Source organism: Canis lupus, chromosome 15, assembly GCF_003254725.2.
Source record: "Canis lupus dingo isolate Sandy chromosome 15, ASM325472v2, whole genome shotgun sequence".
Taxonomy (NCBI): Eukaryota; Metazoa; Chordata; class Mammalia; order Carnivora; family Canidae; genus Canis; species Canis lupus.
The window spans coordinates 12,304,841-12,327,636 of record NC_064257.1 but is presented as its reverse complement, the minus strand read 5'-3'; the positions used below and the strand labels follow the sequence as shown (position 1 = coordinate 12,327,636).

The following is a 22,796-nucleotide window of genomic DNA, read 5'->3' as shown; positions in this document are numbered from 1 at the left end:
CTTTCTCCCCTACCCCTCACCTGTAATTTCCCAGGTAGACTCCATCAGGGTTGAGCATTGGTGCAATCTTGAAGACCAGGTGTTCCCGTAGGACATGGGCAATAGGGTGCTGGCTTATGAGGAAGTCAATGATCCCTAGGGAAAGAGAAGAATCTGGGTTAACCTCAAAATGTTTCAAGAAGGAGGGAGCACAGGGATGCCTGGGTGGCTCAGCGGTTGAGCATCTGCCTTTGGCTCAGGGTGTGATCCCAGAGACCCGGGATCGAGTCCCACATCGGGCTCCCCGCAGGGAGCCTGCTTCTCCCTCTGCCTGTGTCTCTGCCTCTCTCTGTGTGTCTCTCATGAGGAAATAAATAAAACATCTAAAAAAAAAAAAAAAAAAAAAAGGAAAGGAGGAGGAGGGAGCACATTTTCCTCAGCTTAGAAGCAGTAAAATCTCCAAAGGTAATTTTTGGCCTAAGTTGTCAACCACTATGGGTATATGGCTATAAATTAGGTGTTGCCTGGTGACTTTTACAACTTATAGCTCTGTTTCCAAGAGACAGTTCAAGACTTAATGTTGAAGCCAACGGGCAGACGGGAGAGTGCATGTCCTGCTATAGAGCACTGTGCAGGCGCCTAAGAAAAGAGCATTTCAGTTTTACTTTGGAGGGCCCAGATTTTGACAGAGATGGGGGAGAGGTAGGAAAACTCCAAACAAAGAATTAAGAGATATTCTCTAATGTCTAAGTGTGGACATTGGATTGGATGACTATGGCATTGGGACTCAAGGGATCTAAACCCTCCTGTTGCTGACGGTCACACCAGAAAGCAGAGAGCAGCAGGAATTCGGTTAAAGTCACCTGAGGAGAGGGAGGTCTCTTCACTATCCCAACTCTGCCCCTTCCCCACTTGGAAGACCCTCTGTTCACAGATTCTGGGGCTTGTTGTCCTTGCTGCTTCTCACTGTCACCAACGCTTGCCTCCAGGTCACCAAACTGAGAAACGTTGAATTCTCCATGACTCTCCTCTCTCAAACAGGCAGTCCTCAAGTCTCTTCCTTGAATCTAGTGTAGCTGCCCTGTGTCTCCGTCCCTCTGCTGCTTATCTATCCTAGGCCACCACCCCAGCTGGCCTGAATGACTGAGACCACTTGTGGAACATGAAGCCAAAGAGATCTTCTTAAAGTGCAAATCTGAGCCTATTACTGCCCTCGTTGGCTTCCTTCTGGCAATAGCCTGCATAGCTTGACAGGAGAGGGGGTGAAGAAACAACCTGAGTCCTCAACCTGCAGAGACCTGGGGAAAAAATTGGCAAAATGGAGCTCTGGCATTCCATGAAATAACTGTAATGCTGGAAAGCAGTAGGAGGGTGCACAACCCTCCCTAAGTGTAGAAGGGAACTCCTTTCCTGCTGGAGAGAGAAGGAAAGGCATCGAGGAGAAAGAAGCTTTTGAGCTGGCCCTGAAAGATAAGCGTGTTTTGACAGACAGACAGGAGGAAGCAGCAGGATAACCAAGAACAATCCATGTGCCGGCAGCAGGCACTTAGCTCTTGGAATGATAAATGGTTCCCCAGCACATCCCAGAGCTGCTGTGACCAGTGAGGGACATCTCAGGCTTTTCATTAGGCCAGGGCTCAGAATCCATCGGCAGCCGAAAGCCAGTTGGACATCATTTACTTCTCAACCAACGCGGCAGTAGACCAGATGCCCTAATTTATTTGTTGGTCTTCATATTAAAACTGCAGTTTGCCAGTAAACAGGCAGGGTAATGATGCCAGGTGCCCTTGTTAGGGGCTAATAATTGCTTAATCTGTCCACTAATTGACCCCAGCTCCCGGGGCAGCCCTCCATCAAGGAGCCAGCCTGCGCTCAGGGCCTGGCCACGCTGCTTCAGAGAATGGCAGAGAATGGCTTCTGGAAATGGAGTAGCTCATTGTGATCCATCCTCCTTCACAGATGAGCAGATTAATTGGGCTGCCAATTAGGCAGCTAATAAAAGGATGAGAGAAGACAAAGCCAGGCCAGAAGCTGCAGCCATCCAGAGCTCTCTCTCCCATAGTGAGCATAGGGCAAGGAGAGCAGAGGTTTTAGACTCATCTCTTGGCTTGAGGTCAGATATAGTTCAACAGGAATCATTCCCACCGATCAGGAAATTGGGAGGAGAGCCTTGGCTTTTGTGTGTGTGTGGAAGGGGCCGCAGGTGGCTAGTGGAGAGGAATATGAGGAGAAATGCTGGAGAAAGTAAGAGTGGAGAGGAAATGCCACCCCTGGCCACAGGCCAAAAGCATCACACGGACTGAGGAAGCAGAACACCTGCATTTGGACCCTAATTGGTTATAAACTGAAAATCTATTAGCTTTCTCTGCCCAGTTTTCTCATCTTGATACAGGGATAATAATGTCCGGTCAGGAAGACTGCTGTGTGACTGGGTTAGAACACCTGTACTTGAACTGCCTGACACAGCACAGGGAAATTGCAAGGTGTTTTAATCAACTCCCTGAGATTGGAGATTGGGAGGCAATGAGGGTAGAAAAAGCAGAATGGAATTTGGAACTCAGAGTCGGTCTGTGAAGTTTGCTAGCTATGAGCTTTGGGAACAAGGGTGTTGAATTGAAGAAGCCAACCAACCAGCCATCCGAGAACCTGGGTTCTAGTTGTGGCTCAGTTACTCTGTGAGCTTTAGAAAGACTCCAGCCTTCTCCCATCCTTAAAGTTAGGGGAAAGAAATCAGTAATTCCCAAGGACACATTCCAAACTGGCAGTCTGGGCTTCCATCTTTTTCTTCCTCTCCTCCAAAGTAGTAGGATCTTCATCTATCAAGTGAGGAAAATAATCTCCTTCCTGCAAGGAGGCACAATCAACCTCCTGAGATCAGTCTCTGCTCCTTTGGTAAACAAGTTTGCTTGGTTCTTTCTTTTGAACCGAAACTATAGCCAGGTCAGAGAGATCCCTGCCTGGGCTGACCTCAGCTTGGTCATGATGAATGTCACCAGGCAACCCCAACTAGGTATTCATTGTTATTTCTCCCAGTGTACTTGGTTCAGCAGGTGCCTAGTAAGTGCCCATTGATAGACTGGCCCCAGGAATTCATTTGACCTTGACAGAGTATAAGGTTAACGGAACTGAAAATCGTTAATTCTTTTTTGTTTTTTTTTAAGATTTTATTTATTTATTCATGAGAGACACAGAGAGAGGCAGAGATACAGGCAGAGGGAGAAGCAGGCTCCCTATGGGAAGCCCGATGCGGGACTCCATCCTGGGACCCTGGGATCACAACCTGAGCCAAAGGCAGACACTCAACCACTGAGCCACCCAGGTGCCCCTTCTATAAACTTCACTCCTTCTACAAACATTCACAGGGCCAGGTCCACACCATACACCTGGCATTCTGAAATACGTAAGTGGTTCCTGCCCTAGAATGTCTATGGTGGGAAAGCAACTTCCACTGGAGCAACTGGCTCAGGGAGCAACAGCCCAGGGAGCCAGGAGAACCCAGAGGGCCTGGGAGGGGCTGCGGAGAATGGAGATGTGAAGGATGAATGGAGTGAGCCCGACGAAAGGATGCCAAGAGCAGGTGTTCCAGGAAGGGGGATTCCGCACAAAGCCTGGAAGGCAACGAAGAAGAAGGCCCGTCTGGTAGTGAAGAGCTCTTCAATTCGGGGACATAGCTTCGTGATTAAAGGCACAGACTCTGCAACTGGACTACCTGGGTTTGAACAGCCGTGTGGCCTAACCTCTCGTTGTGAAGATCTCAGTGAGTTGTGAGGATCTCAGTGGAAGTCGTTGTGAGGATCTCAGTAAGTTGGTAGAAGCAAAGTGGCACGTGGGAAATGGACATGAAGGGGTGGGGACAAGAGGATGTTGAGAGAGAAGGGGAACAGCTAGATGGGGACCTGCCAAGCCAGCTGAAGAATATAAAGGGCACAGGAGACCACTGCCCAGTACAGGGGCAGATCTGGGCTCTCCTGACTACAGCAGGGAATGCGGTTTGGGAGGAGGGAGTAACAGAGGGCCCGGTGTCCTGGGGGTGGACAGGGTGGGGTTGGGGGGGCAGACAGAGCAGAGGGCCAGAGAACAGAAAGAGGCTTACAGTCAGGAACCAGGTCTGACACAGCACTGACCTGCAGCCACCAAGGCCCAGAAAGTCATGAGGATGAGCAGGTGCCAGGGAAGCGGTGTGGATGGGTGGTGACACTGATGATGACATTATTTGTCTACCGTCCCCAAGAGCATCACAACTCTTCACTGAAATGACACGATCCTGGGGAAAGCTGATCCCTGAATGATGGAGAAGTTTCTGGTCCTTGGCACAATGGGGCCTCAAAATGGAAAGTAAGCTCAGTTATGGAAAAGTAGGGAAAGTTCTGTTTCCTGTGCCCAGGGGCTTGGGGATTGAGGCTTGCATCTGCTGTTCAAGTCTTTCTTCCCTCCAGACTGTGAACCTTGGGAGGCAAGGACAGGTCTACATCTCTGTCACCATCTTGTCAGCGTGTGGCTCAGAGCCAGGCTAAGGGAACATCCTCAGTAGGTAATTGTGACTTGAATGAGTAAAGATGGACCAGTGATGTATGTTCATTAGCTGGGTGACCTGTCATCTCACTGGCTCCATGTACAGATAGAAAAACAAAGTCAGGGTGGCGACATCATTTGCTGAACGTCTCACAAGGGCCTAGGTGGGACTCAGATCCAGTTCTGGCTTCAAAGTGGTGCCTTCTCCATTTAGGCAATACAGAGAGTCAGGAGTCTATTTGTAGAACGATTTGCATATATGCCTGCATGATTTTCTCTCCAGAGAGTTCTGTGTGAGGTTTATTGTTGTTGCCTCGACCAAGAGGCAATATGTTGCAGTGGGAAGAGCCCGGGCTTTAAGCAAGGCAGTTGGGGGTCTCTGCTGGACTCAGAGTGGGGGTCACATGACAACAGCCACTGTAGGCCTTCCCCTGACCTGGCCCCTGTCTGCCTGGAGCCGAGCCCAAGGGCCTCAATTTATGGAATCACGGGGATTCTGGTCCTGAAGAACCTGAAGCTCACAGTCATGGTTCTTACCCTTCCGCCTCCCACCCTGACCGTTTCACAGATGAAAAGACAGAAGCTCAGGGAGGTGAAAAGCCCATGACAACCCCTTAGTGGGCTGGTGTTAAACACTTAAAATGGGTGGCTGTAAGGGACAGAGGGAGAGAGAGAGAGAGAGGAGAAGAGAGAGATTAGGTGAGGGATTAGAGGTGGGAGGAAAGCAGTGGGGGAGGGGAGGGAGGAAGGGGCAAAGGTCACCACTTTGTTGTAGGAAACCTTCGGTTGTGCTTGGTCCTGGTGGTTGTGAGTGCATGGTGTGTGTGTGTGTGTGTGTGTGTGTGTGTGTGTGTGTGGCCCCTCCCCTCATCTGCCCAGGGTAACCCTGTGGAGTGAGCTCCCTGAGGGAAGGCCAGCTCCGTCTCCATTGTCTAGGCCCTAGTGGGCACGTTGGCAAGTGGCAGCAAGGCTCACTTAACCCCACAGCAGCCCCTTGAGGACTGTATTGCTGCCCCCATCCTGCAGGTAAAGACACAGAGGCCCTGAGAGTTGGGGACTGGCCAAAGGTCTCAACCAGGAGTGGAGTGGTAAGACTCACACTGAGGCCCTGGCTCTGCCTACCTCCTCACGCGGCCCTCCAGAGGCTGGGTGCCTTGCCTGCACTGGTGGGCCTAAGTGCTGATTTGATTGATTGGATTACAAAGGATCTGCAGAGGACAAGTATTCTGCAAATGGCACTTTTCAGTGACAGTTGTCCCAACAGCCCCAGCTTCAGTGAAAGAACATTCCCCCAACCAGAAATCAGATACCTGAGGTCTAGTCCTGGCCTAAGCTCTGGCCTGCAACCCAGTCCTCCTGGTGCAGAAGTGAGGCGGGTTCCGCTAACGGCTCTCTCAGGAAAGCAGCATGGAAGGAGGTGGGCTGGGGTGCACGGCACAGAAGCCACACACCCAGGTTTGGGGACCCTGTAGCGTCAGGGGAACTGTACCTGACACCCACTAGGTGCTCCACAGGAACACTTATTTAGCACTTCCTGTATTCCAGACACTGTCCTAAATGTCATTTAATCTTCACAAGAACCCTATGAGGCAGGGTTTCTATTGTCACTTCCCCTTTCAAGATAAAGGAACTGAGGCATAGAGAGGTTATGAAATGTCCCCAAGGTCACACCGTACTACATGGGGGAGCTGGGATTCAGTGTCAGGCAGGCTGGCTCCAGAGAATGTGCTCACACACGCTCTGCTACAGGGCAGCTCCGGAGCTCCCTTGACCTTTCACGTCATGGCTGGAGGAAGAGGATAGTTTGGCCTTACAGAGGCCACGAGTGGGCTTTGGGGCAGCCGAGGGGTTACTGAGAATCAGCCATCCGACTGCCAAGCAGAGCCTTGAGGAAATCAAAGTCTTGCCACCCTTACAGCCGCCCCTCCAGAGTTCTGTGATGACACGATGTTGCTCTGCTCCCAGCAGCAGGTGCATCAGCAGCCCGGCTGTGAGGACCGTGCTCCCAGGCAGATGGGGAGGACCAGGCCCCACATGTCTGTTCCCTGCTCAAGGTCGCTGAGCCAGTTAATGCGCAAGAAGCATTACTGAGCTGAAGGTATCTCAGCCGTCCTTCTAGGCCCTGGACCCTGCTGCCCTTTCCAGGACAAGGTGGGCTTGGGAGGGGATCCGGCCCAGCCCTCTGGGACTGTGGTCTGGCCTGTCTCCAGGGGGCTGAGACACCCCCGGGGAGACTGTGCCTCAGTCTCTCATTGGCAAAGTAGGGGAATGATGAGTCTGAAGCTGCCTTGAGAAAGGACAAATTGTGGCTCCAGGGACAGTAACAGAGATAGGGAAGGAGGAAGACCAGGGTCATAGAGACGAGGCCCAGGCCACATCCGCCAGGAATTCACCGTGATCCTGGGTAAGCCACTTCACTTCAGCGAGCCTCCCCACTCCCGTCTATAAAGGCACATCAACGGTTGTGGGGTGCCCAGAGTGTTGTGCTCTTCTAGGCACCAAGCTTGGCCTTCTAGCACTTCCCACTCCTGAGTGGGGCAAGAGAACATGTCCAGGCTTGAGAAACTCAGACTCAAAGCCCTCTTCTGCTTTTTACTGGCTGTATGACCTTAAGGCCCCTTTTTCTGAGCTCAGATTTAGAATCCCAGAACCAACATGGCATTTGTTCCTCACAACAGCCCCATGGGATGAACAAGATAATCCCCATTTTCCAGATGTAGAAAAGGGCACAAAGGACACTCAGAGATCCAGCCCTAGGCCTCAACTAGCTCATGGTTTAAAGGGAAGCAACAAATATAAATCAAATATATAACAAATCAGGGTGGTAGCGATGGCCATGGGTAATCACACTGCAGGTGCAAAGCAGAGACTGAAGGGAGTGGGACGGGGGCCCACAGCGGGTACTCGAACACTGGGAGATGGGAGGTGTTTGCCAGGTGGCACGGGGTGGGCAGAGGAGCAGTAGATGCAAAGGTCCATTGGTGGGAAGAAGGTTGTCTGTTCAGGGTTAAGTTGTGTGGGGCAGGGATATAACGAGGCTTAGGCCAGAGAACCTGGCAAGAGCCAGACGGGGGAGGGCTGGGAATGTCACGGCAAGGAGTCGGAGTTTATCTTGAGAAGGGAGAGGGAAGGCATCGAAAGGCCCTGCCAAGGAGTAAACACTGATGGAAAGGCTGCGGGATAGCATGGCGTGTATTGGCACCGTCCAGATTTCTTCCTAGAAAAGCTGGCTCAAAAGAGAAAGCATTGGAGCTGCACTCCACTTCTGTATGTCTCAGGCCTCGTCTAACGTGGGATGATGACCAGGCCCTCTGCTGCCCGCAGAGGAGGTGGGCCTGGGTGTTTGGGCTCCCAGAGCTGAAAGTTTTGATGATAAGGCTCCTGTCTTTTTACAAACAAGGACAAAATAGTTGCATCCTATCAGCTGGGGGAACAGGTCTGCTGCCAAGTTTAGTAACTGACAGATGGCTGCAGTAGAGGGGTTGGTAAAACCAGGAGGGACCTGGGCGAGGTTACTGCAAGGACAGTGCTGGAGGGAAGAGGATGGAAGTGAGAAGGCCAAGGAGTAAGCTGGGGTGACGGCAGCAGGGAGGTGGGTCACCAGCCTCTTGGGTGTGGCTCCCACTCACTGTCCCTGACATGCTCTCAGGGCTGCTGGCCCCAGAGAAGGGGGAGGCAATGGTGCCTAACCACAGCACCGTGGGAATAGAAGACGCACGCTGATTTGCCGAGTGCCTGAGAGTCTACAAGGCAGATGACCGCAGCCTCTTCTCAGAGCGCCGCCCCCAACTCTCAGGGGTGACATCCATCCTGAGTGTCTGCTGAGTGCCAGGCACGGGGCTGGGTGTGTGTTTGCACTCATCTGACACCAGTTTTGTGGCGGCCTGTGCAAAGAGGTGTTGCTATCCTAATTTATTTTACATTTAAGGAAACTGAAATGATACTGCTAGGAAGTGGGAGAGCCAATGTTTGACCCCAAGATGGTCTCATGGCAAATTGCTAGATACTTCCACAGCAGCCCACGGCCTCCTTCAAGTGATATAATTTCTATGGTTTTTTTTTTTTTTTTAAATCTCCCTTTGACCTTAAGGTCTTTTTGAGACTAAATTGAGAGAAATTACTGAACTTCTTCAAACTTACATAATTATATGTAAAAATGTAGTTAATATTAATTCCTATGACATAGAAAAGTTAATATAGTTAAAAGGCATTACATTAAATTAATGAAAATAAATAAGTAAAATAAAAGAGAGAGAGGGCTTAGAACAGCGCTTGGCACATAGTATCACATATTTTATATGCGATATACCCACTAGATAGGTAAAAATGCAAATGTATTATTGAGAATGTGGGACAGTAGGAACTCTCATACATTGCTGGTGGCAGCATAAAGGTCTCAGAGAGAAACTTGGAGATATCTAGTACAGTTGAAGATGCACATATCCTGTAATCTGTCAACTGCCCTAGAAAAGCAATTGCACAGGCACAAGGCAACAGATAGAAGGGCATCTGTGACGGCTTTGTTTTAAGGACAAACACTGTCAACAACTGAATTGTCCAGGAGGATAGGCGGGTAAGTTGAGGTGGCCGACAGACATGGCACAGAGTACACGGCGGAAAGATGTGAACTATAGCCACACTCATCACCTTGGACATTGGGTGAAAAGTGCCAGTGAACACAGAATAATAGTTTCCCAACTATAAGAAGTTCAAAGACATGCAGAACGAAGCCCTAGACTGTTCGAATGCTGACGCGGATGGCAAAACTATTGAGAAAGACGATGAAATCCAAACTTACAGCTCTCTGTGGGAGGACAAAGGTAGAAGGGAGGATAACGAGCTTAAAAGGAATGGATAATATTCTGCTTCTGAAGTTGGTGAGCACCAATTCATTAAATTATTATTTATAGTTATTTATTGAATATACCTATATTGCTCATTAATTGAATATATATGTATGCATATATATGTTGTTGATTAAACGTATATTTTACATGGATTAAATACTTAATAATAAATGAAAAGCAATTATAGAGAGATACATTTGAGATGAAAAAATTATGTCTTATTTACCTCTGGTTGTCTGACACAAGGCCTGTTTCCTGGCTCACAGTAGGTGTTTCTAAAGTTATTTGTTAAGTGAATGACTGAATAAATGAGTGAATAGATAGCTTCTAATCCTTATCTCCCCACTATATCACACACCTACCAACATACACACTGGCCTAGGGCCAGATTTCTTACTTTTGTAAACCACTAGAGACAAGAAAAATCATGCTAGGAAGTGTGGATGACGCTGTATGGCTCATCCTCAACATAGCACATACAAGAGAACTCCACTCAGGCCTACCTATCCATCCATCCATCCATCCATCCATCCATCCATCCATCCAACCATCCACCCCTCCACACACACATGCAGTTAGTAAACACTTATTGAAAGAAATACTCATGGAAATCAGGTGTAACCTCTTTAAAAATGAAGTAAATGTGCATCCACAATAAGGACTCTGCTCATGACCACACTGTCCCTGAGGCCATCACAGTGCTCCAGCTGGATATGGGGGTAGGCACAGGATGCCCATGGAATTTTGTCACTCACCTTGGCACACAAATGAAGAGGGTGTTTCCCCTGGGTGGACTCGTCCTGTGATGAATACCACCTTCTTCTCTGCCCCTTCCCGAAGGTTGTCTGTAAGAGAACATACAAAGAGATTGCTCAGGAGGACACGGAAAGCTGAGACTGGGAGTTGGTATGTGGGAGAGAGGCGCAGGGAACAGACGGCGTGCTTTACATTCATTTCTTAACTCAATGGGTTAGAATCATCAAGGCCCAGCCATTGCTGACTAATTAAACTATGTCCCGGACAACCCAATAGTAAAAGACTACATTCCTGTTGGTACAATTGATCATGTTAATATTACAATCATCTGAAGACGTCGTATCAGTGAAGACCAATCCAGATCCACTGGCTGTGACCCAAGGCAAGTTGGGGATCCTCTCTGAGTTTTGATTTGCTAATCTATAGATGTAGAGAGTACTAGTGATTAAAGCTTGTTAGCTTACATATTGCCTACCACACAGGAAACACTCAGTAAATAATGGAGGAAAGGAAGTAGCTGTTTCCATTAGTCATAGTAGCAGTTGCCATTTAATCAGTACCTTTTGTATCAGGCATATTCTATACATTATTTATAGTTCTACAGAAACATGCACATTCCTTTGACAGAGGCAGAAAGTTCAAAGTCACACAGCTAATAGGTGTGGGTCAAGCTGAGATGAGAACCCAAGCCCTCGTTTGGCTTTGACGAAGTAACAGGGACCAGATTTCTCTTTCAACTTAAACAACTAAAAAATTGGACAAACATACAAAACGACTGTTCTCAGATAGGAGGCAGTGCAGGATTAATATATGAAAAAAAAAGGGACACAAATGAAGTGTGCCCTCTGACTGCCTGGGCTCTTTGCCTGGAGGCCCATTCCAGACCAAAGAGCAGAGAGGGTATCCTTAGCAGAACATGGAAATCTCACTGAGATTAAACTTCAGAGTCTATAGCAGGTCGTAGCTGGGGGGAAATTCTATACATTTCAGAGCAGATGGAGCTCTATGGAAAAAGAATCCCACCAATGTCATGACTCCTCAAGAGTGTTTACAGGGTCCCAAGATGTGCATGGCACCTAAAAGGGTGAATCTCCATGATGTGTCATGAGAAAATGACCAGGGAACTGTGAACTGTACAGCTGTCAGGGCTCACACAGGGCCCAGAATCATTGGAATTCCCACCACCAAAGTGGTAGTCCTCACTGATCATTCAGGGCATTCAGGAGAGAACCCAGAAGGGCCATGTCTTAGTGGTGGGGCTAAGCTACTCTAGATTCATACTAACAAAATTTTAAAATCATGCAAGTATCAAACTGGACAAAAGAAGCTTCACTGTCTGCCATATAAAGTGCAACTCTCTTTAAGGAAAGGCAACAAAATCCAGACACTCAACGATGCGCAATTCACAATCTCCAGTATCCAATAAAAATCATTAGACATGCAAAGAAGTAGGAAAATATGGTCCAAAATCAGAGCCCGAGCTCTTACTGTTTCTACAGAAGTCTCATTCGTATAATAAAGTTCAGCTATGGTGCAAAGAGATTATTAGACAAAAGCAGTGGTCAAGAGTAACATTCCCAGAAGGAATGGGCAGGAGGGTACTTAGTTCCTGGCAGAGGAAGGCTGGATTGACCCAGAACAGACCCATGATCTGAAGGACATTCAGAAATCACCACTGAGAGAAGTTGGGTTAAAGAATATCGTCTATGTTAGAGGATGACCTGGAGGGAGTGGGGAGGTAGAAATAATTAACAGGCTTTTTGCTTCTGAAATGCTAGGGACAGGTTATTTTGAATGTGGTTTATGATCTTAACAATCGAAGCACCAATGTCAGAGACTAAAATAAAAAAAATGTATTAACTTTATTAAGTCTGACTCTAAAGGCTTGGGACTTGCTTGGTCTATTGGGGTGACGAGTATTGAGGTTCCTGCTTCCCTAAGACTAGGTGCTGAGAGGCAGCAAGAAGTACAATGGAGCCAAAATGAATTCCTCTTTTTTCTCCCAAAATACATTCTCAAGAACTCACCCTGCATTCAGCTCTGTGCTAGGTGCTTTAAGAAGAAAGGGAGAGAGAAGCTTATGGTTTAAAAGAGGAGTTAGACACCTGAATATCTCCTAGACTGAATATAAGCTCCTCCAGGGAGAAGCTGCAATTTTCATGGTTCTTTTTAAGGCCATTTCCAGGACCCTGTGGCATAGGTGCTCGGGAATTGGTATTGAATTAAAAAAGATTCATATAGATCATGGCTTATCTTATTTAGTCTTCATTATACCTCCGTGAAGTGGACAGTATCAACCCCATTTTATAGGTGAGGTTCACAAAAGGAAGGGACATGCCCAAGGTCACCTGGCTCTCCGCCTAGGACCCCTCTCCCTAGCCTGTCTCCTCCTGGATCGACCAGCAACAATATCAGATCACGAGTCTGCTGCATTTCCGCCTACGATGTACACAGGAGAGTTCGGCTCCATCCCTTTCTGCTTTGAAGTTGAGCCACTGCCTTCATATTTATGTTGTTTTTTTCACTTACAAAACAAAAAATGAAATGCCACCAAGCCCTTTTAAAAAACACTAACACTGACCCCATCTATCCCAGCAGTCCAGAAATGATAAATAGCATTACCAAGGCCCTCAGTGAACGCTACCTTTATGGATGTCTCCCCTGACCTGGTATCAACTCAATTGCATTCAGCATTTCTGCTGACCACGGAGAAATGCAAAATGGGCATTCTATTTGCACACTAATTTTACTGAGCCCCTGCGTCTTCATAAAATGATAACATGGGGCTAATAAAAATCAAGCATCTCGGGTGCTAATATAAGCAAATGTTGATGCAGGCAGGTAACAAATTGCTTTGTCATTTAGGAGGCCGTAAAAGAGCATTATAATCATCTTTAGGCAAAATGGATGGGTCGCCTTTGCTTAGCTTTTAGCTTTCATTTGCAAAATCAATTTAAGGTAATGTAGCAGCTCTGAGGTGGTGTGACACGGGACACCCCCTCCCTTCTGTCACCGAATCTCCAGACTCGTGCAAAGCCAATTAAACATATTCTTGGAGGAGGCAGCGGGGATGATGGAGGAAGTATGCTTGAACAAAGCCAGAGTGGAAAGCAGCTGAACAATGAGACCAAAACAACCCGCAAGAGGTGATGAAACTGAAGGTTCATTGAGGGTGACACGCTCAAGGGTACAAGGACACGCTCACTGGGGATGGGATAGCCACACCAGGCCCTCAGTTGACAGGTGTTTGAAGCCCAATGTGCTTTGTGTAGCATCACAACACACATGTGCATGCACGTGCATGCATACACACACACCCCTTGGCTGTCATATCCCTCTATCGTCCACTCTTTCCTTAGTTCTAAAATATTTATCAAACACCTATTGGGTAGCCAGTTGTTACCCATTATTATCTTCATTTTACAGAAAAGCAAGGCCAAGAGACATTAAGTGACTTGTCTTAGTTCTCACAGCCCAGGGTTGGCAAAGGCCCCACCGGGGCAGCAGCCTGACTCACCTGTCTCCTTGAATCCCACACCACTCTGCTTCTGGGGAAGGAGGACAAAAATGGTGGCCAGTTACAACAGCAACCAAGTACTATTTATTCAGTACTTACTCTGTGTCAGGCACTTTACACGTGTGACCTTAGTTAATTTTCATAGTGACCCAATGTAACGTCTACTATTCCTACCCTCATTTTACAGAATAGGAAATTGAGGTCTAGAAAGGTGATGAGTGAACTCATGTATAAGTAGCCTGTGGGGCCTGGATGAAACCCCAGGTCTTTATGAATCTCGAATGTATGCTCTTAACACGTGTTGGAGATTAAATAAAGTCCATGGGGTGGTTTCAAAAACACATCCACAAAATCTTTGTGAATCTCCTCCTCGGTGGAGAGGAACCCACTTCCCTTCGCTGTGGGCTGGACAGACAGGCTTGCTCTAGCAAATAGAATACCTTGGGGGTGGAGGCATGTTATTTTTTTGAGATTAGGTTATAAAAAGACTGTGGCTTTCATCTTGGTTGCTGTCTCTCTCTCTTTCATCGTCCGCACTGAGGAATCCAGCTGCTATAATGGGACACTCAGGTAGCCTGTGGAGAGGCCCATCTGGTGAGGAACCAAAGTACCAGGAACAGAGGCCAGCCAAGCCACGCGAGCACGCTTGGAAGGGTACCCTCCTGTTCCAGGCGACTGCAGCCCTGGCCCCCTGCCTTCCTCCAACCTCCTGAGAGAGCCGCCCAGAGGAGTTGCTCCTGCACTCCAGGCCCACAGAAACTGGGAGATTGTAAGTTGGTTTTCTAAGACGCTGAGTTCTAGAGTAAGTTGTCAGGCAGCCAGAGACAAATAATCCCCCTGGAGATGGCTAAAGAAATTCTGCATCTTACCTCCTGATGCCCCAACCTGAGTAAGACCAGGGCCATAACCGTGGTGTCAATGTGGAAGGAGAGCCTTAATCGATCAGGTCAGTTATGAGTGGACCTGTGGTTGGAGCTGCTACAAGATGCCAAGAAGCCCCAGAGAGCACTAGCTGGGCCCTCTGAGGACAAAAGTCTCCCAGAAGTTCACATGGCCAGTTCAGGTTCCCTATCTATATCCCTGTCCCTATCCCTGACAGTAATTCTGACAACAACTTGTCACAGGGAGTGAGTGTGGAGGAGGGAGGGGTGCGAGCTGGGAGGGGAATGTGCAATGTTACAACAGGAAAAAGATTCCCCCCCCCCACCCCGAATGCAAGCCTTTGTCATTTTCTAGACTTCATGGTCCCAGAAGGCCATCATAAAGTCAAGAAAATACCTTCCTACTGGTTTCCAAACCAGGCCGGCTGCCTTGTTTTCTCTAACACTCCAGGGCCCAGGCGGGTCCACGCAACTGCTAAGGTGCAGAAATAGAAATCCACGGTTAGCTGCCTGTGCCCGAGGGCCCACCCAGGACTAGAGCGGCCTTGTCACTGGTCTCCCCATGCTGGCACGTCCTTGCCTCCATTCTTTGGCTCTGGCCACACCGAAGTGCTCTTCCTGCAGCCATATGGGAGCATCCCACTCTCCCAGCTCCGACCCTGTCCTCCAGGCCAGCGCAGCCTCCTCTGTGTGGCTCCCCTCATCTGTCGGGGCTGGTGGCCGCTCATCCCTCGGGCCCCTTCCCCAGCCTCGGCCACCTCCGGGCAGCGGCGTAAGCACGAATGGTCTCCCCGACCTCCACGCCACCTGGCACGCCAGCCCCCACTCGTCTGTCTGTCTGGCTTGCTCCTACTCAGTCTTCCAGACTCTGCTCAGATGTGCCTCCTTTGAGGAGCGAGAGTGGGCACTATGCTGTATCCAGGACTTGTTCTGGGCCACCCCTGGTGTTCGTGTTGTGCTATATTTGATCTCCTCAGCACAACCCTTTTGACTTCCTTCTAGAATAGAATATGGCACGTTGGAGGGGCAGGTGAGGATATCGCTCCACTGTTGATACTGACCATGATGAGGGAACAGGAGCTGGGGATGATAGTGAGAACGCCCTCAAAGAGCAGAATTGTCTTGTACATACATTTATGAGAAAGTGGTGTTTAGGAGGCATCGCCGGGGCTTTCTTGGAGGCCCTGGAGAACCCGTGAATGCATCTGGGTAGAGAGAGGACCTGATGAAGCCAAGCTGACGAGGGTGGATCCAACAGGAGGGGAGGGTTGGATGCAGGACACTGAGAAAGCCACTGGTCCCTGTGTTTCTTCTGTCCCCTGAGGGGGTCCCGGCCTCTGGCTTCCCAAGCAGATGGACCAGGGCTCACATCCAGGCCCCACAGATTATGGTCCATGAGGCCTCCAGGAAATTACATACACATTCTGAGCCTCGGTTCCCTGTGAGATGAGAATAATAATCCCTAGCTCACAAGATAAACCTCAAGCAAGAGACTTTAAGTCCCTACCCTATGGCTTTGCCTATAATAGCAGGTCCCATTTATTGAGAGAAAAACCACAAGAATAGGGTTTCTCAGCGCTATGAACATTTTCAGCAGGGCAACTCCTTGTGTGGGGCCCTGTGCTGTGCACTGTACAGTGCGTCTCTAGTCCCTGCCCACTAGATGCCAGGAGCACGCCTCTCCCCACTTGTGACTATCAAAAATAGCTTCACACATCACTAAATGTCCAATGTCTTCTTGGAGGCAAAATAGCCCCTGGTTTGAATATTTTATAAGCCTCTATAAGAATATTTCACCTTATTCAGATTGGCCTTGTCACTATCTTCCCAAGGAAACTTTATATCTCTTAGACTTTCTATCTTTTCCCCAACTCCTCCGAAAAGTCTTCCCAGATCCCTCCAAGATCACAGTGCCTTCCCCCTCCTGCCTCTGACCTCGCAGAGTTCATCTGGATCCCTCAGCAGGTCTTAAGTCAGGTGCTACCTCGCAGAGGCAGGACCAAAAGCCACAACTTGGATCGGTCCTGCCCAATGCCAGGAGCTGCTCTTCCGGGCCTCGGGGCCTTGGTAAGAAAACGTGGTGTGGGCAACCTGTCAGTCCTTCCACCCCCTAGACCCTCGGCCCTCTGGGTCACATTCCCTCAGCTTCGTGCAGCTCTCCCGCAGCCTAAACTCTCGTAATTGCGTGATAGACTCATGCCTGCTCCAGGGCTGGGACTGAATCTCTACCCTCGATGAGATGGAAGATGAGAACAGGGATTACTGTTGAGAGAGAGGATGGAGCTCATGACAGAGAAGCGCTCCTGATGAGAAGTGAAACGTTATTTCTGGAATTTCAGGCCTTTGGGAAAAGGAGCCTCTCTGGATCACCTCCTATGTCTAGAGCATATTAAAACCACTCTTTTGGCTTTAAAAAGCAGTCAGAAGGCCTCTGACTCACAGGAGGCTCACAGAGACCATCAGAACTACAGAGCCTGGGGGGGGGGGGGTCACTGATAGAACATCCTCACTGTGAAGATGAAGGGAGAGGCCCAGAAAGGACAAGTGACTTGCCCCCAGCCCACAGGGCTAGAGATTGGTTGAGCCAGGTCGGGAATCCAGGGCATGGGACTCTGTCCACACAGCCTCCTCTCGTGACACAGGGCTGCCTTCAGCAACGTCCCTTCGACTGGCACCTGGAAACGGCCTGGTGGGTGCCTGACAGGGGAGTGAAGGAAAGCCGAAGAGCTAGGGGCCTAAATACAGAATGTGAGGGCCAGCTGTCACCTTGATGGTCACCGTGACAGCGCTCCACCCGGTCGCCCCTGCTGGGCTAGGAAGTTTATAGAGCCTCCTTGCTTGGGGCTGGCACTCCAGGCCCTGGAGGAGGTACACTTGCAAGCTTTGGGAATAGGGGGGCGGCAGGAGGGACCTTCCTGCTGCCATCTGTCTTGATCCCACCACCCTCCCAGCACCTCCAGAGAGTCAGAACTGGAGCTGCCCTCTCTGAATTCCTGCTGAGGTGGGGTCTACTGGGAAACAGAAGGGAGACTGAGACTCCCGCGGGAGCTTTACTGTGAACTGCTCTCCGGGACACTTGTGAGAGGTGGGAGTTATGTGGGATTGGGACCATCTCTGTGGGGACTTGAATGGATCCCATGGGGAGCTCCAGGCCAGGAGGGCCCTCCACGGTTGTTCTAGGAGGTAATGGGGCTGCCTCTGGGTCTTGCATTGACTGCTTACTGGATGCGGGCTGCCTCCAGGGCAGGGCTGTAACCTCAGGCAAGGCAGCTTCCCTTGGCTGAGGGTAAGTTTCTGGAAGGAAATCAGATGTGAGTCGATGTCCGCCACCGCCACTCGCGGAAAGTGAGAGGCTTGGTCCTGAAGGGGAGTCGGGTGGTGCGCAGTATCTGCTATACCAGCCTTTGGCTGAAGTAGCTGAGGAGAACAGGGCCCACCCGAGGCCCCCAAAACAGGAAGGCCAAGGATCTTTTTCTTTTTTAATGCAATTCTATATATGTACGTCCTAACACTGACCAAATGCCAAACTTGGGGCTGGCCCCTGAGGACATGGAGATGAACCAGACGCTGTTCAGGAGCTCAAAGACTATGGAGAAGAGAGCTCAAGCCTGGTATGGCAGTTTGAATTTAAACTTAAATTCTAGAGTCAAACAGGAGGGGTAAAGCCAAGCTCTGCTGCACATGGCATTGAGCTCCGAGATCATTCATTTCTTCCTCTGCAAAATGAGGATCATGATTCTGACAAGGGATCTTGTAAGAATGAACTGAGGTAATGCACTGGGTCTATGCACCTGACCTGACGCACATGGCCTGTGTTCAAAGGATGGTAACTAACGGGGGCGCCTGGGTGGCTCAGTCAGTTAAGCGTCCAACTCTTGGTTTCGGCTCAGGGACGTGACATTGAGCCCCATATTGAGCCCCAAGTCCAGCGTCAAGTCCTGCCCGCATCAGACTCCACACTCAGCAGGAAGCTGGCTTGAGACTTTTCTCCCTCTCCCTCTGCACCCCCTCCCCGCCCAAAAAAGAATAAATCAATTTTTTAAAATGGTAACTTACAGACACTTAGAGGTCACTTGGTCCAACTACCTGATTTTACAGATGCAGACACTGAGGTCAGTAGACTCCATGACTTTGTCTTTTTCACTATTTGCATTCCCAGGACATCGCACACAGAAGGTGCTCGATAAATGCTCCTGGCCTAGTTGTAGAGCCCTCGTTGCTCTTTGGTAGAATGAGCTTTGGGGGCTAGAACCAGTGCCCAGGCTTTCCCCAACACGGGCTCTGCCTTTTATCTCTCTGAGCCTCCAGAAATTCCTCACCACATCGGGTTTCAGCTTATTAGCAAATGCAAATTGAATTACGTGGTGCCCTTTTGCAACAAGGACAACAAAAACAGTTTCCCCAGGAAAAGAGGGCGAGAAGAGGTGAAAGCTGGGATGAAAGTCGAAGACAATACATTCTAATCAAACTTGATAAATATGTAAATTAAAGCAGCTAAACAGTTGGCTTTGACAAATGACTTGTCGGTAATGGATTTTTCCAGCGCGAAGGCGAGAGTTCAGCTCGCGGGCCGGCTGCGGAAGGCTGCGGGAGCACCTGCTGGCTGCCAGGCGAAGCCACTGAGGGGACAATCCCGTGCCCAGAGGAAGGAGCTGAAGGGGCAGGAAGGGGGGTAGGGGGGGAGCACTCCCGAACGCACAGGCTGTGTCCTGAGGAGCCCACAGATTCGCTCCCTCCAGCCCTCCCATCGCCGCCTGGCGCTCTCAGCAACTCAGGAGCTAGTGCCTTTCAGTGTTTTCTCCCCTCACAGGACCTGACACGGTGGTGGTGCTCAGAATAGAGATTTCCTGGGACGCCTGGGTGGCTCAGCAGTTGGGCGTCTGCCTTCGGCTCAGGTTGTGATCCTGGGGTCCTGGGTTCGAATCCCGCATTGGGCTCCCTGCAGGAAGCCTGCTTCTCCCTCTGCCTGTGTCTCTGCCTCTCTGTGTCTCTCATGAATAAATAGATAAAAATCTTTTAAAAATTAAAAAAAAATAGAAAAGAGATTTCCTTAGCTTGCTACATAGTTCCAAACGGTCCCCTTCCTAGGCCCACTCTCATCTCTGTTTTTCCTTCTGTAGAATTAGCTGTTGGATATTCCCAGATATGGAATGCAAGAAAAAAATTGAGCTGTTAGCTCAGCTGAAGGCCCGTATAGCACGGAGCAAAAAGGAGCCCAGGGACTGCAGGTTGTCTGCAAAATGCAAGACCGTGGTCATTGTAAGCACCGGATGTGTGTGGCGGTGGGTGTTACTTAGCAGGAGATAGCCAGAATAATTGCTATGAAACTGATGATTCTAGCAGATTTTTAAACAATAGTCAGGTGAGAAGTGGTTAAAAAGGAATGTGTTTTGAGCAGTTTCTGTGTGCCAGGTACTTTTCACACAGTATGATCCAGGTCTCGCTGGACCTGGGGAGAACTGTCTCATTTTCCTCCTACCACAGACAAGACATCTGAGGTGAAGTGCCTTGCCCAGGGCCACCCAACAAGCAAGAGTCACAGGTGGAATTTCTATCTGCTTCTATCCCCTGAGACCGGTCTTTCTTCTGACACCCCCCCAAAGGAAGCCTCATTCCTGAGTTACACCCGATGAAAGACGCTACTGTGGGTGTACAGGAGTGCAGGCCCGTACACACATCTGCTTCTGGCTTAAACTCCTACAAACTCCCGAGTTTCTGTACAAAGTCATCAGAATTGAGGTACGAAGAGAAATTCAAGGTGAATGGTTTGCAGGCTTGGAAAGACACTATTAATACAATTTCCTCAAACAGAGAACCACTATTTATGAGTGCTCAAAGTAGCTTCAGGAAAAGAGTTTCCTGGTAGGGCAGGGAGTAATGTGATCCATGCCCAGAGCTGAAGATCCATCTTGCCCAATGCTGGAGGAATTCAGATTTGAAGAGTGTTCTTTCTTTCCTATTGAGATCTTCATTGACTTGTATAAAAATACCACTCTCAATCTCAAATCCCCACTGGCATCTTTATATAAGCACCGAAAATGCTACTGGGCTTTGGAGATTTCATTTAATGAAGGAAAAGTATTTCTATTAAAGAGTGTGATTTTTTTTTTTTCTCTCTCTCTCTCAACACAACATCTTCAGATGAGCCAGGGAAGCTGGATTGTTCTGGACTCTGAGAAAACAAACTCACCCATGGCTCACCCATGACGTGGTTACACACACTGCAGAGTGACAACAGCCAAGGGAGGCAAGGAAGGGTGGGTGATGAGGGGGAGATGAGGGCAATCATGACAGATGAACTCCCACGAGCCTGCGCCCGCACAGTGTAGGAAGCACTTGGGCTGTCACGGGGAGGAGAGTGCTATTGCCACCACTCAAGCTCAGTCCCCCATCTGTATCATCTGAACAGCAGCGCCCCCTCCCATCCTCTCCTGGGGCCTGTAATCCCTTCTCGGGCAGGGACCCCACTCTCCTGCTTCAGGTCTGGTCCTAGAGCAGCTCTCGTCCACTAGAAGTGAACCCAAGCTGCTGACTCTGGCCTGCTTGTCCCCTGCTCCCCCCACCCTCCTTCTCACCCCTCCCTCACCTGCCCACCCACTCCATCCCATGGGGGTTCTTTCCAACTTCTCTGCCCCATCTGGGGGGCTCCCCTGGCCTCTACGGGTCTGGCTCCTCACCACATAGGTCTCTGCTTCCCACGTGCATAGTAGCCCCATGACCACAGGAGCTTGATCTTACTAAGGGCTGTGGGCCCAGGTCTAAGGTGGCACCCGGCAGACATACATGTGGACTGCGTGACAGATACAGCTGACGGGGATGGAGGGGTGCGCGCTGGGGAAGGGGAGGGCCTTCAGAATAGGACTGGAGATGTGGCCGAGGTCCACTGATTATCTGAGGTCAAACAGCCGGGGACTGGTGAGGACAGGCCGGATCCCTGGGGGATGCACATTAGGGCTGTGGGGCTTCTCCACCACTCCCAGAGCCGGGGGGCCCTTAGGGAAGGCCGTGTGGTCCTGGGAAGGCCAGGTCCCGGCTGGGTGCCTCGGTCTCCTCACCCAAACAGGGGAATCACACCATCATCACCGTGTTTCTGGGTAGCTGTGAGGCCTGGAGGAGTTAAAACAAAGCACCAGGAATAGTCCTTGTCACGTGATAAGGCCTCACCTCAACGTTTGCTATTCTTGGACATTCAGCAAGTGTTGCTCAGGCTCCCCGTCACCCCCTGGCCCTGGGGAGCCCTCGGCCCCGCCAGGCAGTGGGGTCGGGGGCACCCTCTGCTCTTTCCCCTCCTCGCCCCTGCCCTGTTCCAGGGATGGCCCACCTGCATGGTAGGACTTTCCTTTGCTTCCCGTCCCCGCCTGTCCTCCCTGGTGGCTGAGCTGGGGGGCAGAAGCCTTGTCCTGTTCAACTCCCCCTGGCATTCGTTTGTCTGCCTGACACAGAGAAGGGCATGTGGACATGGTTATTTTAATGCAAAAAGTTGTGAAATGACTGCATGTAAATGTAAAACGCTCCCGAAATTAGCAGGTACCTTGGGGAGCGGCCCCCAGCCCGTGCAGTCTGACCCGCTCTGTCCTGTGCTCCTAGTGGTTCCTTAGTGGCCCCGCTCCCCTCGGGGCCCACCCGAGCCCATCTCTCCCCCAACCCTGTCCCTAACCCCCCTCACCAGAGGTCTCACCAGGGAGAGGGAAGTTCAGGGGGCGAGGGGAGGCAGCCTGGAACGTCTCCTTGGCACCTTATTCGGCATTGTTTTTTAAAAAGGCTGAAGGTGGGATCCCTGGGTGGCTCAGCGGTTTAGCCCCTGCCTTCGGCCCAGGGCGTGATCCTGGGGTCCCGGGATCGAGTCCCGTATCGGGCTCCCTGCATGGAGCCTGCTTCTCCCTCTGCCTGTGTCTCTGCCTCTCTCTCTGTCTCTGTGTGTGTCTCTCATGAACAAATAAATAAATAAAATCTTAAAAAAATAAAAATAAAAAGGCTGAAGGTGTAATGGTTTGTTTCCTGGGCTGTGTCAGATTGTCCCCATACCAAAAACATTGTGTCAGAGCAGCTGCATCAGCGTGGCTGAAACAAAAGGACTGTGTCAAAGCGATACGAACTCTGCAAGGAAGCCACCTGGCATGAGCGGCCCCGATCATGGATTTAAAAACATACACCATCCTACGTGGCTTAGCAAGCAACCCGCGGCACTGAACACCAACTCTCCCTGTGGTAATTCCTTTCTGTTCCAGTGAGGATGTTTCCACCACCCTAAGGATCAGGGAAGTTCAGGATGGGGCCTGACGCCCCACGCAGGCCACAGAACAG

The 22,796-nt window shown here is 49.9% G+C and overlaps 1 protein-coding gene across 14 annotated transcripts in view; it reads right to left on the bottom strand.

The window, feature by feature from the left end:
- Positions 1–22,796, bottom strand: part of LOC112642495 (BEN domain-containing protein 5) — a 1,368,880-nt gene that overhangs the window by 116,349 nt on the left and 1,229,735 nt on the right. For all 14 annotated transcript variants that reach the window (XM_049094507.1, XM_035699097.2, XM_025420152.3 and 11 more), the window contains 2 exons: positions 10,094–10,183; positions 21–135 (listed from right to left, as the gene is read on the bottom strand). In XM_049094507.1, the coding sequence (XP_048950464.1) occupies positions 21–135; positions 10,094–10,183 (205 nt within the window). The remainder of the gene's footprint in view (positions 1–20; positions 136–10,093; positions 10,184–22,796) is intronic.